The 25,047-nt window shown below is 43.6% G+C and overlaps 2 protein-coding genes across 2 annotated transcripts; both read left to right on the top strand.

The window, feature by feature from the left end:
• Positions 1-1,112: 1,112 nt before the first annotated feature.
• Positions 1,113-4,537, top strand: LOC129829659 (neurogenic differentiation factor 4-like). The gene is made up of 2 exons (XM_055891501.1): positions 1,113-1,279; positions 2,463-4,537. The coding sequence occupies exon 2, from the start codon at positions 2,469-2,471 to the stop codon at positions 3,549-3,551; it is 1,083 nt and encodes a 360-aa protein (XP_055747476.1). The 5' UTR covers positions 1,113-1,279; positions 2,463-2,468; the 3' UTR covers positions 3,552-4,537.
• A 120-nt stretch (positions 4,538-4,657) lies between these two features.
• Positions 4,658-5,620, top strand: LOC129829752 (uncharacterized). The gene is made up of 2 exons (XM_055891646.1): positions 4,658-4,665; positions 4,771-5,620. Exons 1-2 carry the CDS (start codon positions 4,658-4,660, stop codon positions 5,618-5,620), a joined length of 858 nt encoding a protein of 285 aa, XP_055747621.1.
• Positions 5,621-25,047: the final 19,427 nt, after the last annotated feature.

The raw sequence follows: 25,047 nt of genomic DNA, 5'->3' as shown, positions 1-25,047 counted from the left end.
TATCTGATTTCAACCGTTTGGTGCGTCGAAAAACTTTTTTTGTTATATATATATATATATATGATATACATACAACTATTATTTACATACATATATGTATATATCTATATGTATATAAATATGTATGTAAATAAAAGTTGTAAAACGAAAACAAAGTAGATTTGATATACAACTCAACTTTTTTTTTTTCTCAAACTGATAGGCCCTATTATTTTCCGTCAGATATGAGTAAGTCTTGAGTTGTATATCAAATCTACTTTGTTTTCGTTTTACAATTTTTATTTAAATATATATATATATAATAACAAAAAAAACATGATATTTCCAGAGCGTTCTGGTGCACCAACAGTTTGAAATCAGATAACTTATTTGCTGCTTGACTTATCCAAGTGTTCCTGGGCAAAGAGACGGGGGAGTAGGGTATATGGGGCTAATAAGTGGAAGAAGCAAATGAATGGACGTGTGAACAACGCATACACCTGCTCTTACCACATCAAGCTGTCAAAATCACTTACACATACCGCGATGGATGAGCGTCCCTTCCTCAGACTGTGCGTAATTAAAATATCCAAAACGCTTTGTAACATGATTCCAACACATGATTCGGTCATCCAAGCGTTCTAATTTAATGAATATTTAAAGTATTGTGCAGAATGAGCTCCACCAATTGTTTAGGAAAGGTAATTACAAATTGGGTTACAGCACAACCGTAGCTATAGACTTCTCACATTTCCAATATACATCTTAATTGAGCCCCAAATCCTCCTTTTACAATGCATTGAATCCCATGGTTGCCTATTTCAATCTATGAGATATGCAATAATATTTTGAAATGGGGAAAAATAATAATGTGACAATTTTGGACAAATAGTATTGTGTGAAATAATTATGGAATTGTGGACATTTTCTCAATCTCTCTCTCTCTCTCTCTCACACACACACACACACACACACACACATTATTGGTGACGCTTGTAAGGTTGTTTGGACGGGACACTTTGGGCTCGAGCCCGCCACGCGCGTTTGGCATTATGGGCGAGGTGCACGTGGGAGGGGCCAGTCCATCTCCTAAAGGCTAAACTCCGACATATTCGTGCCAGTCGGAGATGAAAGTCTCAGGCGCACTGATGGATAATTGAGTGAAAGAAAGAGAACTTGGAAGGACTGTGACACTGTGCGCAACAGAAAGAAACGGTTGAGTTAAATCATTTTGGTTGGTAGTGGGACTTTGGAAGTTAGCCAGACGTCTGACAATTTTGGAAGTGCGAGTTGTAAACAGGTGAGTTTTTTTATGTTATAAAATAAATTACTTTCATGTGGTCCTGTTCCAGATAATTTAGCATTGATCACAGAGGATTTATGCAATGGGTGCCAACAGATACAAATAACTGTAAACTACATTTATATTCGAGTTTTTACAGTTTTCTTTAACAGGAAAAGCAATTAATGAAGATGGCATTCTTCATAATCGTCCTATACCAATGCCACCAAAAAACGAAACTATAATGCATTATCGGATCACATCAACAAGAAAGTGAGACCACTAACTGTATTGTCGGAATATAGACAGCATGTTATGGTTTCTATTTTATCATATGCAATAGGCTACTATTGTCAGTGTCAAATACAGTTAGCCTACAATTGTAGGAAACTGTCCCACTTTTACGCACGGCTACTCAATCAGTAACTAGGACAACGTAGTTTTAGAACAATAATGTCTGCTCTTAGGCAGAGATTTAGGCTATTTAGATTCTGGTTGTTTGAGAAAGTTCAAACGAGTCCACAATTAACGTTTTATATCCTTTGGACTCAGAAATCAATCTCGTGTAGTGGCATTTTTTATAACAATTGCTAGCAAAATTGGATTTAAAACGGTATTGATTCCGCTCAGCAAATCAAATATAGCTGTTAATGCAGCATATATTTGTTCCCGTGTTTGTTCACTCGTCTATATACCCTCAATTTAATCTGAGGGTTTTATGTGCTGGACAAATCCCTTCGTGTCCCAGATTGACAGTGTCTCCAAAATCACGACATCAACAGCAGGGAACCACCGAGTTTAGCCCCAAAGTGTCTCACATTAGGTCGACTACCAACGAGAGAATTATACTGCTTACTGGAAATTGAACACATTTTCCTCAATTATTTTTCTGTCAGAGTTGAGAGATGTTCTGTATCTACTCAAATATTCATCCATTCCGTGGGATGGAAAATGACCTTCCTGGGCTAATATGCGCTGTCCACACAGCAGTTCTGAAAGGATTATCTCATATCTAGGCAACCAATATAATGGGAACAGTAAATAGGTCGACTAATTTCAATAATACTTAGCCGACTACATTAGGGTGCCATCCCTAATTATCCATCTGAAAATGCATGTCTGATCATTTGAGCTCTGTTCTGATTTCTATGGCAAACAGGAAACAATGTGCTTGATCAAATATGTGTTTTTATTTCTTCAGATCACAATGTCTAAACGTGGAGAGGTGTCTGAGCTGGTCAGTTCCCTGGGGTGGCTAGAGGAGGATATGAGCTCCCAGGATGGAGAGGGAGGTCTAGAGATGGGGGGCCGCTATAGCCTGGGCCCTGAGGGCCTCGGAAGCATTGGGCAGGGCAGCGAAGACATTGAGGATCAGGAGGAAGAAGACATTTATAATGATGGTGATGAGGCTGGAATGGACGCAGAGAACGAGGCTCCAAAACGGAGGGGCCCCAAGAAGAAGAAGATGACCAGAGCCAGACAGGAGAGGTTCAAGGCGAGACGCAGCAAAGCCAATGCCCGCGAACGCTCCCGCATGCACGGGCTAAACGATGCACTAGAAGTGTTACGTAAGGTCATGCCCTGCTACTCCAAGACTCAGAAACTGTCCAAGATCGAGACCCTGCGGCTGGCCCACAACTACATCTGGGCCCTGTCTGAGGTGCTGGAGAGTGGTCAGTCCCCAGAGAGCCACGGCTTCATAGAGATGCTGTGTAAAGGCCTGTCCCAGCCCACTAGCAACCTGGTGGCTGGGTGTCTCCAGCTGGGGCCTTCAGCCCCCTTGATGATCAACAAGCTGGATGAGAAGCCCTGTGGCGCTCTGGGAGTCGGGGGTGGTGTAGGGGGCCAGCCTTGTGGTCATCAACCACTGAGTGGTCACTACCCCTCTACGGGCCTGCCTAGCCCTCCCTACGGTTCACTGGAGGCCTCCCACCTACTCCACATGAAAAGCTTCAAGGGAGTGCCCTACGAGCAGCACCCCTCCCCTAAAGATTGTAGTAGCAACGGCACCCCCCCTTACGACGGGCCCCTCACTCCTCCCCTCAGCATCAGCAGCAACTTCATCCTGAAGCAAGAGCCCTCCCCCCACGAGGCTGAGAGGAACTACCCCTCTCACTACCTCTCGTCCCTTCCCCATTACCCCCCCTCCTCCCTGGGCGGGCTGCCAGGGCCTCAAGGCTACCTCTTCCAGGCCTCACGCTACGAACTGCCCCTAGACATCCAGGCTTTCGACTCCTTCCCTCCACCACACATGATCGCCTCACAGATGGGCACCATCTACAGTGAGTGAAGGGGAAAGTGAAGCTGCGTGGCCAGAGGAGAGATCCATACAGAGCCCTGCCTCTGGTCCTGCAATCCTGCTGCCCATACGTATAGGCCCGTGACTCTATGAATTACTGTGTAGAGAGACAATGATATGACATTTACACTGTCTGCTATCTTACTCTGGGAGACTGTAGAATGCTCAGAGAGAGACTCAACTCAACCTACCTGATCATAAAGAACTACTGGAGAGATGAAGATACACCCTTAATAGTATTATTAATTTATTCTCATTGTTTATTGTTTGTATGGTCATTTCTTTCTGTCTGTCCTCCCCCAGTTCCTATTATAGGCTATGTAGCTATATTACTTGTTATTGTTTACCAAATCAGATATCCAGGTATACGCACTGACTGCACACTGTCTCAGATATCCATGACCAGGGATCTCCACTAAATGGTTCTACACAGTCTACGCAAACAGAGCCTACTGAGGTCCGTTTGCGTTGCATTCCAAAAATTCTGCTAAATAAATGTATGTAGAACTAGGTAGAGAGCAAGACTGTGTAGACCCCTTAAAACCTAGGAGTACTTGGGTAGAAAGTCCTCAGTGTGCCTGAAGATGGGGAGGAAGTGACACAATGTTGTTCTACCCTCATTTACTATAACTTCTGCACTTAGGTCAATACTGTAGCCAGTATCCTGTTAGCCGTATGAACAGAAATGAATTTAATTTATATCTGTATTTAATATTTATTTTTGTATAACCATTGTCTGTTCCTTTTTGCGTTTTCTCAGCACTGTTTTTTTGTCTTACTGTCTCCTTCGTGCAGTGCATTGTCAGTCACTGGCAGCTTTACGGATGAAGTATTACAATTATTTATTTGAAGTATCTTTCAGGTATTTCTCAGTTTTGGTGTCGATCACAACTTTGTCATACAATTTTTGTAAATATTTTGCTGTTTCGCACTTAATTGAATAAATATTCGTATTATATACTATTTCTGTTGCAACACATTGTGCCATGGTTTGAAGTCTTTTCACACAAAGGAAATGAGGACCGGTCAGATATAGGCTACCAGATACAGTATATCAGTTTCAGCCGTACATCATTTACTCCATAGTGCCATTAGATATGGACAGGTATATCACCAGTGGACTTCAAAACAGTCCAGGTCCCATATTAGAACAGAATATGTCTTTGTTCCTCTGTTGGTTTAACAATCCCATAATATAATATACAAATAGGGGCATCTGTTATGGATCCCAGGGCTACCTGAAAACAGACTGTTATGGATCCCAGGGCAACCTTAAAACTGACTGTTATGGATCCCAGGGCTACCTGAAAACTGAATGTTATGGATCCCAGGGCTACCTGACAACTGACTGTTATGGATCCCAGGGCAACCTGAAAACTGACTGTTATGGATCCCAGGGCTACCTGAAAAGGGACTGTTATGGATCCCAGGGCTACCTGAAAACTGACTGTTATGGATCCCAGGGCTACCTGAAAAGGGACTGTTATGGATCCCAGGGCTACCTGAAAACTGACTGTTATGGATCCCAGGGCTATCTGAAAACTGACTGTTATGGATCCCAGGGCTACCTGACAACTGACTGTTATGGATCCCAGGGCAACCTGAAAACTGACTGTTATGGATCCCAGGGCTACCTGAAAACGGACTGTTATGGATCCCAGGGCTACCTGAAAACTGACTGTTATGGATCCCAGGGCTACCTGAAAATGGACTGTTATGGATCCCAGGGCTACCTGAAAAGGGACTGTTATGGATCCCAGGGCTACCTGAAAAGGGACTGTTATGGATCCCAGGGCTACCTGAAAACTGACTGTTATGGATCCCAGGGCTACCTGACAACTGACTGTTATGGATCCCAGGGCAACCTGAAAACTGACTGTTATGGATCCCAGGGCTACCTGAAAAGGGACTGTTATGGATCCCAGGGCTACCTGAAAACTGACTGTTATGGATCCCAGGGCTACCTGAAAATGGACTGTTATGGATCCCAGGGCTACCTGAAAACTGACTGTTATGGATCCCAGGGCTACCTGAAAACAGACTGTTTTGGCTTACGGTAAAATGACAGATAATTGACATTACTTCCATTTACATTCAGCTGATAACCTAAAAGACAAACACTTGTTTTAATAACGGGGTCCTGTGGTTAATGTTGATGTGTGTGATGTCATTCCTGGGCTGTGCTACAGGGTTTCCCTGCTTCTTCCAGGTCAGGAAGGGGCGCAGCGTGCCACAGGGCCATGGGAAAACAGGCCTGGGGAACAAGTGACGGTGTCATGGAAGCCTTTCTTTCTCTCTTTCTCCCCATGACACATTGTCCTATACATCTCATGACAAAACAATTGGACCAACACCAAGTTTAGTAAACATCTTAATCAGAACATATTACAAATAAACAACTTATTAACCACTCCTAGAACTACTGGGTAATATTGTGGTAAAACTTAAATACAACATAAAAAAAGTTAACTGAAGCTCAACTTAAAAGACGTAGTGCTGAGAGAGAGTGTGAGTGTGTTTACCATTGTGGTCCTTTAGGAAAATAAGGTGCCTTTGTGACAGTTCTCCAATAGCACTAGCCCTCCTCCTTCCTCTCCTTAGCGCCTCCTTCCTGTCCTTAGCGTCTCCTCTTCCCTCTTCCCTCTCCTTAGCGCCTGCTCATCCACCTCTCCTTAGCGTCTCCTTCCAGTCCTTAGCGCCTCCTTTTCCCTCTCCTTAGCATCTGCTCATCCACGTCTCCTTAGCGCCTCCTCCTTCCTCTCCTTAGCACCTCCTCATCCACGTCTCCTTTGCACCTCCTCATCCAGCTTTCCTTGGCACCTCCTCATCCACGTCTCATTAGCGCCTCGATATCTAGCTCTCCTTAGCACCTCCTCATCCACGTCTCCTTTGCGCCTCCTCATCCAGCTTTCCTTGGCACCTCCTCATCCACGTCTCATTAGCGCCTCGATATCTAGCTCTCCTTAGCACCTCCTCATCCACGTCTCCTTTGCGCCTCCTCGTCCAGCTTTCCTTGGCACCTCCTCATCCACCTCTCCTTGGCGCCTCCTTCTCCCTCTCCTTAGTGCCTCCTCATCCACCTCTCCTTAGCATCTCCTCATCCACGTCTCCTGGCGCCTCCTCATCCATCTCTCCTTTGTGACTCCTCACCCACCTCTCCTTAGCATCTCCTCATCCACCTCTCATTGGCGCCTCCTTCTCCCTCTCCTTTGTGCCTCCTCATCCACCTCTCCTTAGCGCCTCCTCATCCACCTCTCCTTAGCGCCTCCTCATCCACCTCTCCTTAGCGCATCCTCCTCCCTCTCCTTAGCACCTCCTCATCCACCTCTCCTTTGTGCCTCCTCACCCACCTCTCCTTAGCACCTGCTCATCCACCTCTCCTTGGTGCCTACTCCTCCCTCTATTTAGTGCCTACTCATCCACCTCTCCTTGGTGCCTCCTCCTCCCTCTCCTTAGGGCCTCCTCCTCCCTCTCCTTTGTGCCTCCTCATCCACCTCTCCTTAGCATCTCCTCATCCACGTCTCCTTGGCGCCTCCTCATACACCTCTCCTTAGTGCCTCCTCCTCCCTCTACTTAGTGCCTCCTCATCCACCTCTCCTTTGTGCCTCCTCACCCACCTCTCCTTAGCACCTGCTCATCCACCTCTCCTTGGTGCCTCCTCCTCCCTCTCCTTAGGGCCTCCTCCTCCCTCTACTTAGTGCCTCCTCATCCACCTCTCCTTAGCGCCTCCTCATCCACCTCTCCTTAGCGCCTCCTCACCCACCTCTCCTTAGCGCCTCCTCCTCCCTCTCCTTAGTGCCTCCTCCCTCTACTTAGTGCCTCCTCACCCACCTCTCCATAGCGCCTGCTCATCCACCTCTCCTTAGCGCATCCTCCTCCCTCTCCTTAGTGCCTCCTCATCCACGTCTCCTTGGCACCTCCTCATCCACCTCTCCTTAGCCGCCTCCTCCTCCCTCTCCTTAGCGCCTCCTCATCCACCTCTCCTTAGCGCCTCCTCACCCACCTCTCCATAGCCGCCTCCTCCTCCCTCTCCTTAGTGCCTCCTCATCCACCTCTCCTTAGCGCCTCCTCACCCATCTCTCCTTAGCGCATCCTCCTCCCTCTCCTTAGCCGCCTCCTCACCCATCTCTCCTTCGCGCCTCCTCATCCACCTCTCCTTAGCCGCCTCCTCATCCACCTCTCCTTTGTGCCTTCTCATCCACCTCTCCTTAGCGCCTACTCATCCACCTCTCCTTAGGGCCTCCTCCTCCCTCTACTTAGGGCCTCCTCCTCCCTCTCCTTAGTGCCTCCTCATCCACCTCTCCTTAGCGCCTGCTCATTCAACTCTCCTTAGCGCCTCCTCCTCCCACTCCTTTGCGCTTCCTCCCTCTCCTTAGCGCCTCCTCATCCACCTCTCCTTAGGTGTGTGTCTTTTCCAGTAATCCAGTCCCAGCGGTATGAAAAAAAGGGAAGGGGGGAAATGAAGTGATTGTTTTAGTGGGCACTACTAGTCCATTGTAAGTACAGCCTGTTCTTTCTCTTGACCCCTGACCTTTATTCTTGTTCGCGCCTCTCGTTCCGAGAGGAAAGACAGCTGGGAGAACTACGGGGGGTTGACGGACAGCTGGGGCCATATTGGAGAGAAGGAAGGAGAGGGAGAAAGAGAGAGAGTGGAAAATAGAGAGAGGAAAAGAAGTGTGACAGAGTAGAGGTGAATGAGGTCCTTGCTCTATCTAATCACAAGTGTTTCCCTTCCTCCTCTCTTCTCTGCTTTCAGCCTGGGCATAGGAACGTCACATAGCTCCGCACAGACGGACGGACGGACGGAAGTTTGGCCAGGAACAATGTGCTGGAAGAGTTGCTGTCTGGTTCACTGCTACTGTTGCTTTGTGTCATTTCTATATGGCTATTTTGTGTTTGTAAAGTGGTGGCAGAAGGGCTTGTGGATTATCCTTGAACAAATTTGAATCGGTAGGGATGAGATGGACTTAAGCATTATGAAATATCAAACAGCAACATCCAAAACATTATAAAATGTTATAAAATATAAAAAGTGTTACAGGTCAGAGGGGAGTAGGGAGACCAATAAAGAAAGGGAGAGCAAAAAATAAATTTACATTATATAAAAAAATTATGAAGTTGTGAGAGAAACATATACTCACCAATTCCAACTTGGCCAGTGTGCAGGCAGCAGATTTCGACTTGTGGCTAGCCAGTCAGTCCCATGGGACAGCTCATATGCCGTTGTCATCTGGGACATAACTCAATCTACAGACATGGACTGATATGCACAGGGCCATTGCCAACTACATCTTATAACATGCAATAGGCACTGCGAGATATCTTCCCAATGCATGTCCATGCCCAGGTTGTCATTGTAAATAATAATTTGTTCTCAATTGACGTGCCTGGTCAAATAAATGTTAAATAATAATAATAAAACATGCATAATTGAAAATATACATCTAATGTCAAGCCACATTATCAACAACATAAACTTTGAACTTTTAATCCATCTTTACTCCACAGAGCAGATAGGATCCCATTTCAGTTGCGAAAATAAATGAAAAGTTAGGGATAGGAAAAGAGTGACTGGATGATGAAGGGAACAGCAAAGAGTGACTGGATGATGAAGGGAGCAGCAAAGAGTGTCTGGATGATGAAGGGAACAGCAAAGAGTGACTGGATGATGAAGGGAACAGCAAAGAGTGACTGGATGATGAAGGGAACAGCAAAGAGTGACTGGATGATGAAGGGAACAGCAAAGAGTGACTGGATGATGAAGGGAACAGCAAAGAGTGACTGGATGATGCTGGGAACAGCAAAGAGTGACTGGATGATGAAGGGAACAGCAAAGAGTGTCTGGATGATGAAGGGAACAGCAAAGAGTGACTGGATGATGCTGGGAACAGCAAAGAGTGACTGGATGATGAAGGGAACAGCAAAGAGTGACTGGATGATGAAGGGAACAACAAAGAGTGACTGGATGATTAAGGGAACAGCAAAGAGTGACTGGATGATGAAGGGAACAGCAAAGAGTGACTGGATGATGAAGGGAGCAGCAAAGAGTGTCTGGATGATGAAGGGAACAGCAACAAGTGACTGGATGATGAAGGGAACAGCAAAGAGTGACTGGATGATGCTGGGAACAGCAAAGAGTGACTGGGTGATGAAGGGAACAGCAAAGAGTGACTGGATGATGAAGGGAACAGCAAAGAGTGACTGGATGATGAAGGGAACAGCAAAGAGTGACTGGATGATTAAGGGAACAGCAAAGAGTGACTGGATGATGAAGGGAACAGCAAAGAGTGACTGGATGATTAAGGGAACAGCAAAGAGTGACTGGATAATGAAGGGAACAGCAAAGAGTGACTGGATGATGAAGGGAACAGCAAAGAGTGACTGGGTGATGAAGGGAACAGCAAAGAGTGACTGGATGATGAAGGGAACAGCAAAGAGTGACTGGATGATTAAGGGAACAGCAAAGAGTGTCTGGATGATGAAGGGAACAGCAAAGAGTGACTGGATGATGAAGGGAACAGCAAAGAGTGACTGGATGATTAAGGGAACAGCAAAGAGTGACTGGATGATGAAGGGAACAGCAAAGAGTGACTGGATGATTAAGGGAACAGCAAAGAGTGACTGGATGATGAAGGGAACAGCAAAGAGTGACTGGATGATGCTGGGAACAGCAAAGAGTGACTGGATGATGAAGGGAACAGCAAAGAGTGTCTGGATGATGAAGGGAACAGCAAAGAGTGACTGGATGATGAAGGGAACAGCAAAGTGTGACTGGATGATGAAGGGAACAGCAAAGTGCAGTGTCACCCTCTCTCTCTTCTTTTGTCTCTCAGCACAGCATCACTAATCCACTGGTCAAACAACAGCTACTCCCACTAAAATGAAAGGTTCTGATCCATAGGGGCCAGCTAGATGGAGGGATGGATGGAGGGAGGAATGGATGGAGGGATGGATGGAGGAATAAAGCATTGTGATTAAGATGTTACTAATGGGTCCATAAGAGCTGATGGATGGCTTTAATCAGTGTCTGCACTGGGGTTAATCCCATAGCCTGCCTTTAAGCTGGGGATAACACTGTGATCCTCCCTCCTCCACTCCCTCCATCCTCCTCGTTCTCTCCTCTTTCTCTCCTTGCCTCTTGCGTTACAGCGTCACATACAAGACACGGAGAAGAAAGGTAAAGACGGAGGGGAGGAGAGAGAAAGATGAGGAGGGGAAAGAGGGGAAAAGAGGAGGAGGGGAGATGAGGAAAGAGGAGGGGAGGAGAGGCGAGAGAAAGGAATGCAGCGGTGGAAGAGGTGGAGCGGGTCCTGAAACTGAGATGGCTGGGACCAAAAGGAGCATCTGGGGAGAGAAAAAAGAGGTATAGATGTAGGTAGGAAGAAAGAGGGGAAAGAAAGAGGCAAACAATAAAGGAACAGCGGAGGCAGGATGAGGTTGGCATGGGGAGGAGGTGTGAGGGAGGAGGAGGTGTGGGGGAGGCGAGGTGGAGGTCTTAGGGGGGAGTTTTTTAAAGATTTAAATGTATTAGGATCCTCAATAGCAGATGCCAATGGTGACAGCTAGTCTTACTGGGGTCCAACACATAATGAAAAAGATGATACAGACAAAATACTTTTCAATTTACATACATTTAAAAACATGAACACGTAGTGTGTGTGCATCTATGAGGGGCGTTGTGCCATGAGGTGTTGCTTTATTTGTTTTTTTAAACCAGGTTTGCTGTTCATTTGCGTTATATAAGAGAGCACTCATGGTTCTGTATAATGCTGTTCATTTGCTTTATATAAGAGAGCACTCATGGTTCTGTATAATGCTGTTCATTTGCGTTATATAAGAGAGCACTCATGGTTCTGTATAATGCTGTTCATTTGCTTTATATAAGAGAGCACTCATGGTTCTGTATAATGCTGTTCATTTCCTATATTTTTTTATGAACCTGGGGACTGTGAAAAGACCCCTGGTGGCATGTCTGCTGGGGTAAGTGTGTGTGTCAGTGCTGTGTGTAAGTTGACAATGCAAACAATTTGGAATTTCCAACAAATTATTTTTTCTTATAAAAAGAAGAAGTGATGCAGTCATTCTTAATTCAACTCTTAGCCAAGAGAGACTGGCATGCATAGTATTTATATTAGCCCTCTGATTACAATGAAGAGCAAGACGTGCCGCTCTGTTCTGGGCCAGCTGCAGCTTAACTAGGTCTTTCTTTGCAGCACTTGACCATATCACTGGACAATAATAAAGATAAATAAAACTAGAGCCTGCAGGACTTCCTCTGTGGAGTTTGGTGTCAAAAAAGCAGAGCATCTCTTTATGGACAGACCTCTCCCCATCTTTACAACTATTGAATCTATACGTTTTGACCATGACAGTTTACAGTCTAAGGTAACACCAAGTAATTTAGTCTCCTCAATTTGTTCATCAGCCAGACCATTCATTACTAGATTACACTGAGGTATAATATTTAGGGAATGATTCGTGCCAAATACAACGTTTTTCATTTTAGAGCTGTTCAGGACCAGTTGATTACTGGCCCCCATTCCAAAACTGACTGCAACTCTTTGTTAAGGGTTTCCTTGACTTCATTAGCTGTGGTTGCTAATGCGTATATGGTTGAATGCTTTGTTTAATGCCAGTGGCAGGTCATTGGTTAACCTGTTTGGGCTGCAGGGGCAGTATTGAGTAGCCAGATAAAAGGTGCCCATTTCAAACGGCCTCGTACTCAATTCTTGCTCGTACAATATGCATATTATTATTACTATTGGATAGAAAACACTCTCTAGTTTCTAAAACCGTTTGAATTATATCTGTGAGTCAAACAGAACTCATTTGGCACAAACTTCCTGACCAGGAAGTGGAAAGTCTGAAATCGAAGCTCTGTTCTACTTCCTGCCTATAAATGGGCATGATACGTATTAGTATACATGCACTTCATAGACCTTCCCCTGGATGTCAAGAGGCGGTGAGAGAAGAAATTTAGTGTTTATCTTGGTCTGAAGTGGAATACAAGCTCTTTGTATGACGTGTCACCAGTTTCCGGTTTTCTGGAGAGCGCGAGGTGGTAGCTGGATTTGCCTTCTGTTTAGCTGCCGTTATAGGCGACTACTATCTCCGGCTTTGATTTTATTTGATACATGTGACCATATCATCGTAAAGTATGTTTTTTCAATATAGTTTAATCAGATTATTGAAATTTTTTCGGGAGTTTTGCCGTGTTCCGTTCTCTGACTTTGTTGACGATGGAGAGATTCGTGCCACTTGGCTAGTGTGCTTGCTAAATCGCGAGGGAAAGTGGCCGTTCTAAATCCAAACAACGACTGTTCTGGACAAAGGACCCCTTGTCCAACATTCTGATGAAAGATCAGCAAAAGTAAGAAACATTTTATGATGCTATTTCAATAATCTGTCGTACATGTGAATTAGTTGTCGGCGCCCAACGTTTGGGTACTCTAGCTATACCGAAGCTGGATGTCGTAATGAAGTTATTTTTTAGAATTCTAACACTGCGATTTCATTAAGAACTAATGGATCTATCATTTCCTATACAACATGTATTTTTTAGTTATGTTTATGAATAGCTATTTGGTCAGAATATGTGTGTCAGAAAAAGTGTCAGAAAAATATCCGGACGTTGTGGGAAAGAGTAGCTACGTTAGCACAATGTGTAACCACTGATTTCAGCTCTAAATATGCACATTTTCGAACAAAACATAAGTGTATGTATAACCTGATGTTATAGGACTGTCATCTGATGAAGAATATCAAGGTTAGTCAAAAATTATATATCTTTTACTGGTTTGTCACGATCGCTAACTTTTACTGCTGGGGAAGGGCTTGTGTTTCTGGCTATTGTGGTAAGCTAATATAACGCTATATTGTGTTTTCGCTGTAAAACACTTAATAAATCGGAAATATTGGCTGGAATCACAAGATGCCTGTCTTTCATTTGCTGTACACTATGTATTTTTCAGAAATGTTTTATGATGAGTAATTAGTTATTTGACGTTGGTGTCTGTAATTACTCTGGCTGCTTTCGGTGCAATTTCTGATTGTAGCTGCAATGTAAACTATGATTTATACCTGAAATATGCACACTTCTCGAACAAAACATAGATTTATTGAATAACATGTTATAAGACTGTCATCTGATGAAGTTGGTTCTTGGTTAGTTAGGTTGGCTTTGTGCATGCTACCTGTGCTGTGAAAAATGTCTGTCCTTTTTTGTATTTGGTGGTGAGCTAACATAAATATACGTGGTGTTTTCGCTGTAACACATTTTAAAAATCGGACATGTTGGCTGGATTCACAAGATGTGTACCTTTCATATGCTGTATTGGACTTGTTAATGTGTGAAAGTGAAATATTTAAAAAAAATATATTTCGAATTTCGCGCCCTGCACTTGAGATGGCTGTTGTCATAAGTGTACCGACGCCGGGCTGCAGCCATAAGAAGTTAAAATAGAAAATAGTAGAGGGCCTAGAGCGTTGCCCTGCTGTACACCACACATTTGACATTAGAGAAAATTGCATTAACGAAAACTGCCTGAGTTCTATTACATTTATAGCTCTAAATACACGATATGGAAGAGATTGAAAAGTCATAACACAAATGTTTTCTCAACAACAGGTTATGGTCAGTAATATCAAAGGCTGCACTGAAATATAACAGTACAGCTCCCACAGTCTTCTTACGATCCATTTCTTTCAACCAATAATCTGTCTGTAAAGGTTGTCAATGTAGTTCTCCTCCTCAGACGAGGAGGAGCATGGATCGGACCAAGATGCGGAGTAGGAGGTATTCATGATTTAATGGCAAACCAACAAAACACTACAAATTAACAAAACAACAAACGTGACTAACCTGCAACAGTCCTGTGTGGCCCAAACGCTGACACAAGAACAAACACCCACAAAACACCAGTGAAACCCTGGCTGCCTTAGTATGACTCCCAATCAGAGACAAACGATACACACCTGTCTCTGATTGAGAATCATACCAGGCCGAACACAAAAACCCAACATAGAAATAGAAACCTAGACCAACCCACCCAACTCACGCCCTGACCAACTAAAACAAATACATAACAAAGGAAAACAGGTCAGGAACGTGACACTGTCATTTGTGTCAGTACAGTACATGTTGAGTGCCCTTCTCTATAAGCATGCTGAAAGTCTGTGGTTAATTTGTTTACAGAGAAATAGCATTGTATTTGGTCAAACACAGTATTTTCCAACAGTTTGCTATGACCTGGCAGCAACTGATAGGTCTGCTATAAGAACCAGTAAAGGCTGCTTTACCAATTTTGGGTAGCGGGATGACTTTGGCTTCCCTCCAGGCCTGAGGACAAATTGGCAACATCGAATGGTTTTGTGATGAATAAACCATTTGATTCGATGAAAGATGGAGTTGAATTTGTCTTTCTGCCCATAATTGAACTTAAAGCACACAAAAGTTTTTTCCCATCATTATATCATTGACCATAATACAGTTTTTTCTTCTTTTTGTTGAGTTTAGTCACATCATTTCTCAACTTGCAGTAAATCAGCCAGTCAGATGTACAGCCAGACTTATTAGCCACTCTTTTTTCCCCGTCTCTTTCAACCATACAGTTCTTCAGTTCCTCATCGATCCATGGACCCTTAACAGTTCTAACAGTCAGTTTCTTACCAGGTGCATGTTTATCAATAATTGGAAGAAGCAATTAAATAAATTCATCAAGTGCAGCGTCTGGATGTCCCTCATTAATCACATCAGACCAACAAATATTTTTAACATCATCCACATGAGATTCACAGCAAAATCTTTTGTATGATCTCTTATTAACTATTTTAGGCCCAGCTTTTGGAACTTTGGCTTTCCTGGATATAGCCACTATAATGTGATCACTGCATCCAATGGTTACGGATACAGCTATAGAACAAAGTTCTACAGTGTTAGTAAACATGTGATCAATACATGTTGTTCCTGTAGTGTTTGTGAACACCCTGGTGGATGAATTAATAAACTAAGAAGCTTCCTCTTGATAGACAGCTTGATGAAAACGAGGTCAATATTCAGGTCCCCAAGAAAGTAGACCTCTCTCTTTACATCACATACACTATGAAGCATTTCACACATATTAGTTAGGAGGTTGGCGGAGGTTGGGAGGAGGTTGGCGTGTGGAGGAGAGGAGGAGGTTGGCATGGGGAGAAGAGGAGTAGGTGTGAGGGGGAGAGGAGGTGTGAGAGGAGGAGAGGAGGTGGAAGAAGAAGAGAAGGGGGAGGAGAGGAGGAGGTGTGACGGATAGGAGAGGAGGAGGTGTAAGGGGGGAGGAGGAGATGTGAGGGAGAGGAGAGGAGGAGGTTGGCATGTGGAGAAGAGAAGGAGGTGTGAGGGGGAGGCGAGGAGGTTGGCTTTGGGAGGAGAGGAGGAGGTTGGCATTGGGAGGAGAGGAGGAGGTGTGAGGGGGAAGAAAGGAGGAGGTGTGAGGGAGAGGAGAGGGGAAGGTTGGCATGGGGAGGAGAGGTAAGGTGTGAGGGGGAGGAAAATTTAAATTAAATAGATGGAGAGTGAGATCTGCCAAAGTAATAGCCTAAACTCCATAGAGTCAGAATTAATTAGTATGTCATGAACTGGGCTTGATACCAAAAAAAACTCTACTTACTCACTATACACAAGCTATTACATCACCAAACAACTCTAACAACACTTTTGGTTCCTGAACAAGAGTCAACCACTAGACAATTCTTCCTGTATATAAACAACCATGTTCACCACTTCAAATACAATACAATGACACGGGAGTATTTCAGTACGGCTAGTGAGCGGGGGTGGGAAATTAAAAATGAGCTAGAGCTAGATTCCAAAAGAAACGTCAAGAAAGAGAGCTGGTATGGGGGGGTAGAAAGAGAGCAGATTGGTGGACTTAATACGTATGTGAGTGGATATAAAAGGTGATATTGTGATCTGGGATAAGGGGGTGTGGTCCTACCCCTCCCAGAGCTCTGTGAGAGTTACTAGGGTGTCAGAGTTAAAGAGATTCTAATGGGTTCTGGGTGCTGTTCTGTTTACCCTGGCCTGGCCCCCCTCCTCACGCCTACTGCTTTGGGGAAGTTGCCCAGCTTTGACGCTCCCACAATGGGGCGAGTGGAGCGACAGATGGGGGTCTCTTTGGAGCCAGGGCACAAAAAGAAGGCAAGGCAGGAGGGCCCGGAGAGGGGGGGACTCAAAGGGAGTTCTCTCTTTTCAGATATTATGCAAGGAGTCACGTAGCGTAGGCTAAGCCAAGTCTTCTCTTGGTCTGCTTGTGTCGGCTTTGCGAAGGGAGTGCCCTCTTGTCTAGTCCTGTCCGGAGCAGAGAGGTCATTGGGGTCATTGAACTGTCCTCCAGGGTCAAGGCCACTGTGTCCTTTGAGCTTTCTTGTTACATACGCTGTTGATTCTCTGGCTAATCAATGTTGGTCGCTGATAAGAATTACAAAAGGCTGGGTGAGCTTTCTTGAAGTCCTTTATCTGCTCCACTTTACTCAGACTTAAAACGAATAGGTCAAGTTAGTTTGAGAGAACATTCAATTGGTGAGTTTAGTTGTACTCTGAACATAAGTGATTCATTTGTAGTGTTTTGTAAGCGTAACCAGAGCTGTATGGGAGCAGTGCATCAGGGAACCCATGGTGATTGATGAAGAAGAGGGGAAGGAGGAGGAAAGGAGAGGAGGAGAAGTGCTGGAAGAGGGTAGAGTAGGACTTTGTGAGGGACGAAGAGTTATCTATCCATTATGGAGATGTATGGGTAAACCACTTCTCCAATGTTTTGGGCCCTATAACAAAGAATAAACAACAAAAACATATACATGATCAAATACAAAATCTTACAATCAATTATTAAAGACAACCAGAACCCACTGGATTCTCCAATTACATTGAATGAACTACAGGACAAAATACAAACCCTCCAACCCAAAAAGGTCTGTGGTGTTGATGGCATCCTTAATGACATGATAAAATATACAGACCACAAATTCAAATCGGTTATACTTAAACTCTTTAACATCATCCTTAGCTCTGGTATCTTCCCCAATGTTTGGAACCAAGGACTGATCACCCCAATCCACAAAAGTGGAGACAAATTTGACCCCAGTAACTACAATGGGATATGCGTCAACAGCAACCTTGGGAAAATCCTCTACGTTGTCATTAACAGCAGACTCATACATTTTCTCAGTGAATACAATGTACTGAGAAAATGTAGAATTGGCATTTTACCAAATTACCCTACAACAAACGACGTATTCACCCTGCAGACCCTAGTTGACAAACAAAACAAAACAAAGGCAAAGTCTTCTCATGCTTTGTTTACTTCAAAAAAAGCTTTGGACTCAATTTGGCATGAGGGTCTGCTATATAAATTGATGGAAAGTGGTGTTGGGGGAAAAACATGCAACATTATTAAATCCATGTACACAAACAACAAGTGTCCGGTTAAAATTGGCATAAAACACTAATATTTCTTCCCACAGGGCCGTGGGGTGAGACAGGGATGCAGCTTAAGCCTCATCCTCTTCAACATGTATATCAACGAATTGGCGAGGGCACTAGAACAGTCTGCAGCACCCGGCCTCACCCTTCTAAAATCTGAAGTTAAATGTCTACTGTTTGCTGATGATCTGTTTCTTCTGTCCCCAAGCAAGGAGGACCTACAGCAGCACCTAGATGTTCTACACAGATTCTGTCAGACCTGGGCCCTGACGGTAAATCTCAGCAAGACCAAAATAATGGTGTTCTAAAAAAGGTCCGGTTGCCAGGACCACAAATACAAATTCCATCTAGACATCATTACCCTAGAGCAGTGGTTCCCAAACTGTTATAGTACCCCTTCAAACAATCACCATCTAGCACCAGGATCAGCGTACTCTCAAATGTTGTTTTTTGCCATCATTGTAAGCCTGCCACACACACACTACACAATACATTTACTAAACATAAGAATGCGTTTTTGTCACAACCCGGCTCGTGGGAAGTGACAAAGTGCTCTTATAGGCCCAGGGCACAAATAATAATTTAATAATAATCAATAATTTTGCTCTTTATTTAGCCATCTTACATATAAACCTTATTTGTTTATCAAAAATGGTGAATAACTCTCCACAGATAAATGAGAAGGGTGTGCTTGAAAGGATGCACATAACTCTGCAATGTTGAGTTGTATTGGAGAGAGTCTCAGTCTTAAATAATTTTCCACACACAGTCTGAGCCTGTATTTAGTATTCATGCTAGTGAGGGCTGAGAATCCACTCTCACATAGGTACGTAGTTGCACGGGCATCAGTGTCTTAACAGCGCAATTTGCCAAGGCAGGATACTCTGAACACAGCCCTATCCAGAAATCTGTCAGTGGCTTCTGATTAAATTCAATTTTCACAGAACAGCTTGTTGCAATTTTGATAAGGCTCTTGTTCAGATATTGGTAAGTGGAATGGAGGCAGGGCATGAAAGGGATAACAAATCCAGTTGTTTGTGTCGTCCGTTTCTGGAAAGTACCTGCGTAATTGCGCACCCAGCTCACTCAGGTGGTTCGCTATATCATATTTGACATTGGCCGCCAGCTTGAGTTCATTTGCACACAAAAAAATCATACAATGATGGAAAGACCTGTGTTTTGTCCTTGACAGATAAGAGCTCCAACTCCTTAATCATTGCCTCAATTTTGTCCTGAACACTGAATATAGTCCCGGAGAGTCCCTGTAATCCTGGATTCAGATCATTCAGGCGAGAAAAAACATCACCCAGATAGGCCAGCTGTATGAGAAACTCGTCATGCAAGCGGTCAGACAAGTGACTATTATGGTCATCAAAGTAAACTTTAAGCTCGTCTCTCAATGTAAAACAACGTGTCAATACTTTGTCCCTTGATAACCAGCGCACTTCTGTATGTTGTAAAAGCGTTACATGGTTACTGCCCATATTATTGCATAATGCAGAAATACACAAATTAATTGTGGTGTCCTAAACAACTTTCAAGCTATCAGGCATTTCCTTGGCAGCAAGAGCCTCTCGGTGGATGCTGCAGTGTACCCAAGTGGTGTCGGCAGCAACTACTTGCACGCCTGTCATGGCTTTTGCGCCATCAGTACAGATACCAACCAAAGTCCATTTGATGTCACAAAGCTGTCCAGTACTTTAAAAATATCCTCCCCTGGTTTGCTGGTTTCCAGTGGTTTGCAGAAGTGGATGTCTTCCTTAATTGACCCCCCCATAAACGTAACGGACATATACCAGGAGCTGTGCCAGGCCCTGTCACGTCTATTGACTCATCCAGCTGTAACGCATAAAATTCACTGGCTTGTATGCAAAACAGTCATTGTTTCAAAACATATACTGCCATGTCACTGATGCGTCGTGAAACAGTGTTGTTTGATGAAGACGTTGTCTGTATAGTTTTTTGGGCCTTTTCCCCGAGCATTGTCCCAGCCATATCCGCGGGAGCAGGAAGAATTAAGTCCTCCAAAATAGTATGGGGCTTGCCTGTCCCAGCCACTTGGTAACTCAACATATAAGATTATTCTAGCCACTTCTTAATAATGTTCTCTGTTGCTTGCTCTGTCTTACTACTCAAAAGTTGTCTTAATTCTCACTCAAAAAATTTGGGCAGTGAAACGAGGCTACTCAGGCTAGAAAAAAACATCACCCAAATGTATAGCTCTGTCGGAAAATCGAAATGGACTGTTTGAAAATGTGATTCACATTTTTATTTGGCGTACCCCCGGCAGCATTGCACATACCCCTGGGGGTACGCGTACACCCGTTTGGGAATAGCCGCTCTAACTGATCATGCCATAGTGTAATTACAAATTAAATTACAGAGGGAAACAGTCAGAAGAAGTAATTGGCGTTTTAACATGTTATTATAACAGGATGATGAATTTGAGAGATCACATGGAGAGGACTTTCAAAAAAAATTCTAAAGAGAATATGGTCTCTACTGAAATATTGGGTATGGTATGGGAAACCTCAAAAGCCTTTGTAAGGGGGCAGATGATCACCATTCCCTCTAAAGCAAAGAGGGAAAGTATGGGTAAAGCTGATACAATAGCTAGAGCACACAAAAAACAATACATACCTCTGCCTAAACATCAGCCCGACAGGTAACTTCTGCAAAGCTGTTAACGATCTGAGAGACAAGGCAAGAAGTGCCTTCTATGCCATTAAAACGGAACATAAAATTTCACATACCAATTAGGATCTGGCTAGAAATACCTTGAGTCAGTTTTATGAAACCCATTGCCATTTATGGTTGTGAGGTCCAGGGTTCGCTCACCAACCAAGAATTTACAAAATGGGGCAAACACCAAATTGAGACTGCATGCAGAATTCTGCAAAAATACCCTCTGTGTACAGTCGTGGCCAAAAGTTTTGAGAATGACACAAATATTAATTTCCACAAAGTTTGCTGCTTCAGTGTCTTTAGATATTTTTGTCAGATGTTACTATGGAATACTGAAGTATAATTACAAGCATTTCATAAGTGTCAAAGGCTTTTATTGACAATTACATGAAGTTGATGCAAAGAGTCAATATTTGCAGTGTTGACTCTTCTTTTTCAAGACCTCTGCAATCCGCCCTGGCATGCTGTCAATTCACCTCTGGGCCACATCCTGACTGATGGCAGCCCATTCTTGCATAATCAATGCTAGGAATTTGTCAGAATTTGTGGGGTTTTGTTTGTCCACTCGCCTCTTGAGGATTGATCACAAGTTCTCAATGGGATTAACGTCTGGGGAGTTTCCTGGCCATGGACCCAAAATATTGATGTTTTGTTCCCCGAGCCACTTTTGCCTTATGGCAAGGTGCTCCAACGTGCTGGAAAAGGCATTGTTCGTCACCAAACTGTTCCTGGATGGTTGGGAGAAGTTACTCTTGGAGGATGTGTTGGTACCATTCTTTATTCATGGCTGTATTCTTAGGCAAAATTGTGAGTGAGTCCACTCCCTTGGCTGAGAAGCAACCCCACACATGAATGGTCTCAGGATGCTTTACTGTTGGCATGACATAGGACTGATGGTAGCGCTCACCTTGTCTTCTCCGGACAAGATTTTTTTCGGATGCCCCAAACAAACGAAAAGGGGATTCATCAGAGAAAATGACTTTACCCCAGTCCTCAGCAGTCCAATCCCTGTACCTTTTGCAGAATATCAGTCTGTCCCTGATGTTTTTCCTGGAGAGAAGTGGCTTCTTTGCTGCCCTTCTTGACACCAGGCCATCCTCCAAAAGTCTTCGCCTCACTGTGCGTGCAGATGCACTCACACCTGCCTGCTGCCATTCCTGAGCAAGCTCTGTACTGGTGGTGCCCCGATCCCGCAGTTGAATCAACTTTTGGAGACGGTCCTAGCGCTTGCTGGTCATTCTTGGGCGCCCTGAACCGCTCTCCTTGAAGTTCTTGATGATCCAATAAGTTGTTGATTTAGGTGCAATCTTACTGGCAGCAATATCCTTGCCTGTGAAGCCCTTTTTGTGCAAAGCAGTGATGACGGCACGTGTTTCCTTGAAGGTAACCATGGTTGGCAGAGGAAGAACAATGATTCCAAGCACCACCCTCCTTTTGAAGCTTCCAGTCTGTTATTCGAACTCAATCAGCATGACAGAGTGATCTCCAGCCTTGTCCTCGTCAACACTCACACTCGTGTTAACGAGAGAATCACTGACATGATGTCAGCTGGTACATTTGTGGCAGGGCTGAAATGCAGTAGAAATGTTTTGGGGGGATTTAGTTAATTTGCATGGTAAAGAGGGACTTTTCAATTAATTGCAATTCATCTGATCACTCTTCATAACATTCTGGAGTATATGCAAATTGCCATCATACAAACTGAGGCAGCAGACCTTGTGAAAATGAATATTTGTGTCATTCTCAAAACTTTTGGCCACGACTGTACAACGTAAAACACCAATTAATGCATGCAGAGCAGAAATGGGTCGATACCCGCTAATGATCAAAATCCAGAAAAGAGCTGTCAAATTCAACAAGCACCTAAAAGGAAGCGATTCCTAAACCTTCCATAACAAAGCCATCACCTTCAGAGAGATGAACCTAGAGTCCTCTAAGCAAGCTGGTCCTGGGGCTCTGTTCACAAACACAAACAGACCCCACAAAGCCCCAGTACAGCAACACAATTAGACCCAACCAAATCATGAAAAAAAATAAAATAAATACTTGACACATTGGAAAGCATTTACCAAGCAAACTAGAATGCTATTTGGTCCTAAACATAGAGTACACAGTGGCAGAATACCTGACCACTGTTACTGACCCAAACTTAAGGAAAGCTTTGACTATGTACAGACTCAGTGAGCATATCCTTGCAATAAATAAAGGCCGCTGTAGGCAGACCTGGCTCTCAAGAGAAGACAGGTTATGTGCACACTGCCCACAAAATGAGGTGGCAATTGAGCTGCACTTCCCAACTTCCTGCCAAATGTATGACCATATTAGAGACACATATTTCCCTCAGATTACAAAGATCCACAAAGAATTTGAAAACAAACCCAATTTCGCTAAACTATTTGGTGAAATACCACATTGTGCCATCACAACAGCAAGATTTGAAGACCTGTTGCCACAAAAAAGGGCAACCAGTGAAGAACAAACACCATTTTAAATACAACCCATATTTATGTTTATTTATTTTCCCTTTTGTACTTTAACTATTTGCAAATAATATGACATTTGAAATGTTTTTATTCCTTTGGAACTTTTGTGAGTGTAATGTTTCCTGTTAATTTTTATTGTTTATTTCACTTTTTATTATCTACTTCACCCGCTTTGACAATGTTGATATATGTTTACCATGCCAATAAAGCCCTTAAACTGAAATTGAAATTGGTGGGAGTGATTGAGAGAGTGACGGAGGAGGAGAATAGGAAAGGGAGGGGAGGGCAGAGGGAGGGATGGGGCACAGGAGCAACAGATGGGGTCTATTTTGGGAGTTCAGCTCAGGTTGTAAACTTTCTGTTGATAACATCTGTCCGTCTGTCCATCTGCCGCTTTCACAACACTGTTTACATACAGGAGAAGACTAGTTAGTTTAGCAGAGCCTCGTCAATTAGAGCGGAAACCCCAATAGTGGTAAATTTAGAACTACAGAAGAAGCCAATAGTGGACATTTTTAACACTGTTATATAGACTAGAGATCATATAATAACTTATTCAACTGTTGTGGAAGGTGCTTTGCTGTTCATATTATTTGAAAATGTCATTCACTGCAATGTCACATTTTGTGAGGATTTATGCTTCTACATTTTATTTCTGAATATAGCTAAATGATAAATAGTTTCCTTGATCCTCTACCCTGTTACATTGACTCTGTACCGGTACCCCCTGTATGGAGCCTCGCTTGTTATTTTTCTGTACCGGTACCCCTGTATGGAGCCTCGCTTGTTATTTTACTGTACCGGTACCCCTGTATGGAGCCTCGCTTGTTATTTTTCTGTACCGGTACCCCTGTATGGAGCCTCGCTTGTTATTTTACTGTACCAGTACCCCTGTATGGAGCCTCGCTTGTTATTTTTCTGTACCGGTACCCCTGTATGGAGCCTCGCTTGTTATTTTTCTGTACCGGTACCCCCTGTATGGAGCCTCGCTTGTTATTTTTCTGTACCAGTACCCCCTGTATGGAGCCTCGCTTGTTATTTTTCTGTACCAGTACCCCCTGTATGGAGCCTCGCTTGTTATTTTTCTGTACCGGTACCCCTGTATGGAGCCTCGCTTGTTATTTTTCTGTACCGGTACCCCTGTATGGAGCCTCGCTTGTTATTTTTCTGTACCAGTACCCCCTGTATGGAGCCTCGCTTGTTATTTTTCTGTACCAGTACCCCTGTATGGAGCCTCGCTTGTTATTTTTCTGTACCGGTACCCCTGTATGGAGCCTCGCTTGTTATTTTACTGTAGCTGTTTAATTATTTGTTACTTTTATTTTCTATTTTCTATTTTTTACTTATCTGTTTTACTTAACACTTATTTGTGTTTTTTCTTAAAACTTCTTAAAGCATTGTTGGTTAAGGTCTTGTAAGAAAGCATTTCACTGTAAAGTGTTGTATTCGGTTGCATTCGGCGCATGTGACAAATATAATTTGATTTGATTTGATTTACAGTGAAATTGAAGTGAGCTCTCAGAGATAAGCTCACATCTGTGCAACAGATCACAATGGTCATCATCACACTTTAATTAATTACTGGATTGATTTAATAACTGGAAGGTTTAAGCCCCGATTAAGGTTACATTAGCCATAACTGTAAACTAATGATATATGATCTCTATGATCTATGCATTCATCTAAATACCTAACTCTTCTCTAATATTTAACAGGGTCCATGAGTGCTGCTTGAGCAATACTGACATCTAGTAGTATGTGCAGGTAACTGCATTGTGTGCAATGGGTCAAATGAAGAAGCAGATAAAGAGCCATTATATATCCTCACAATCGGCAGGATTGCAGTCAACTTTATCTGTCATAG

The sequence above is a fragment of the Salvelinus fontinalis genome, chromosome 31, assembly GCF_029448725.1.
Source record: "Salvelinus fontinalis isolate EN_2023a chromosome 31, ASM2944872v1, whole genome shotgun sequence".
Classification (NCBI taxonomy): Eukaryota; Metazoa; Chordata; class Actinopteri; order Salmoniformes; family Salmonidae; genus Salvelinus; species Salvelinus fontinalis.
The sequence above is the reverse complement of the archived record's forward strand: the minus strand, read 5'-3'. Positions and strand labels throughout refer to the sequence as shown.

Coding starts and splice junctions, on each gene's coding strand:
- LOC129829659 (XM_055891501.1), top strand. CDS start 2,469: ATGTCTAAACGTGGAGAGGTGTCTGAGCTGGTCAGTTCCCTGGGGTGG.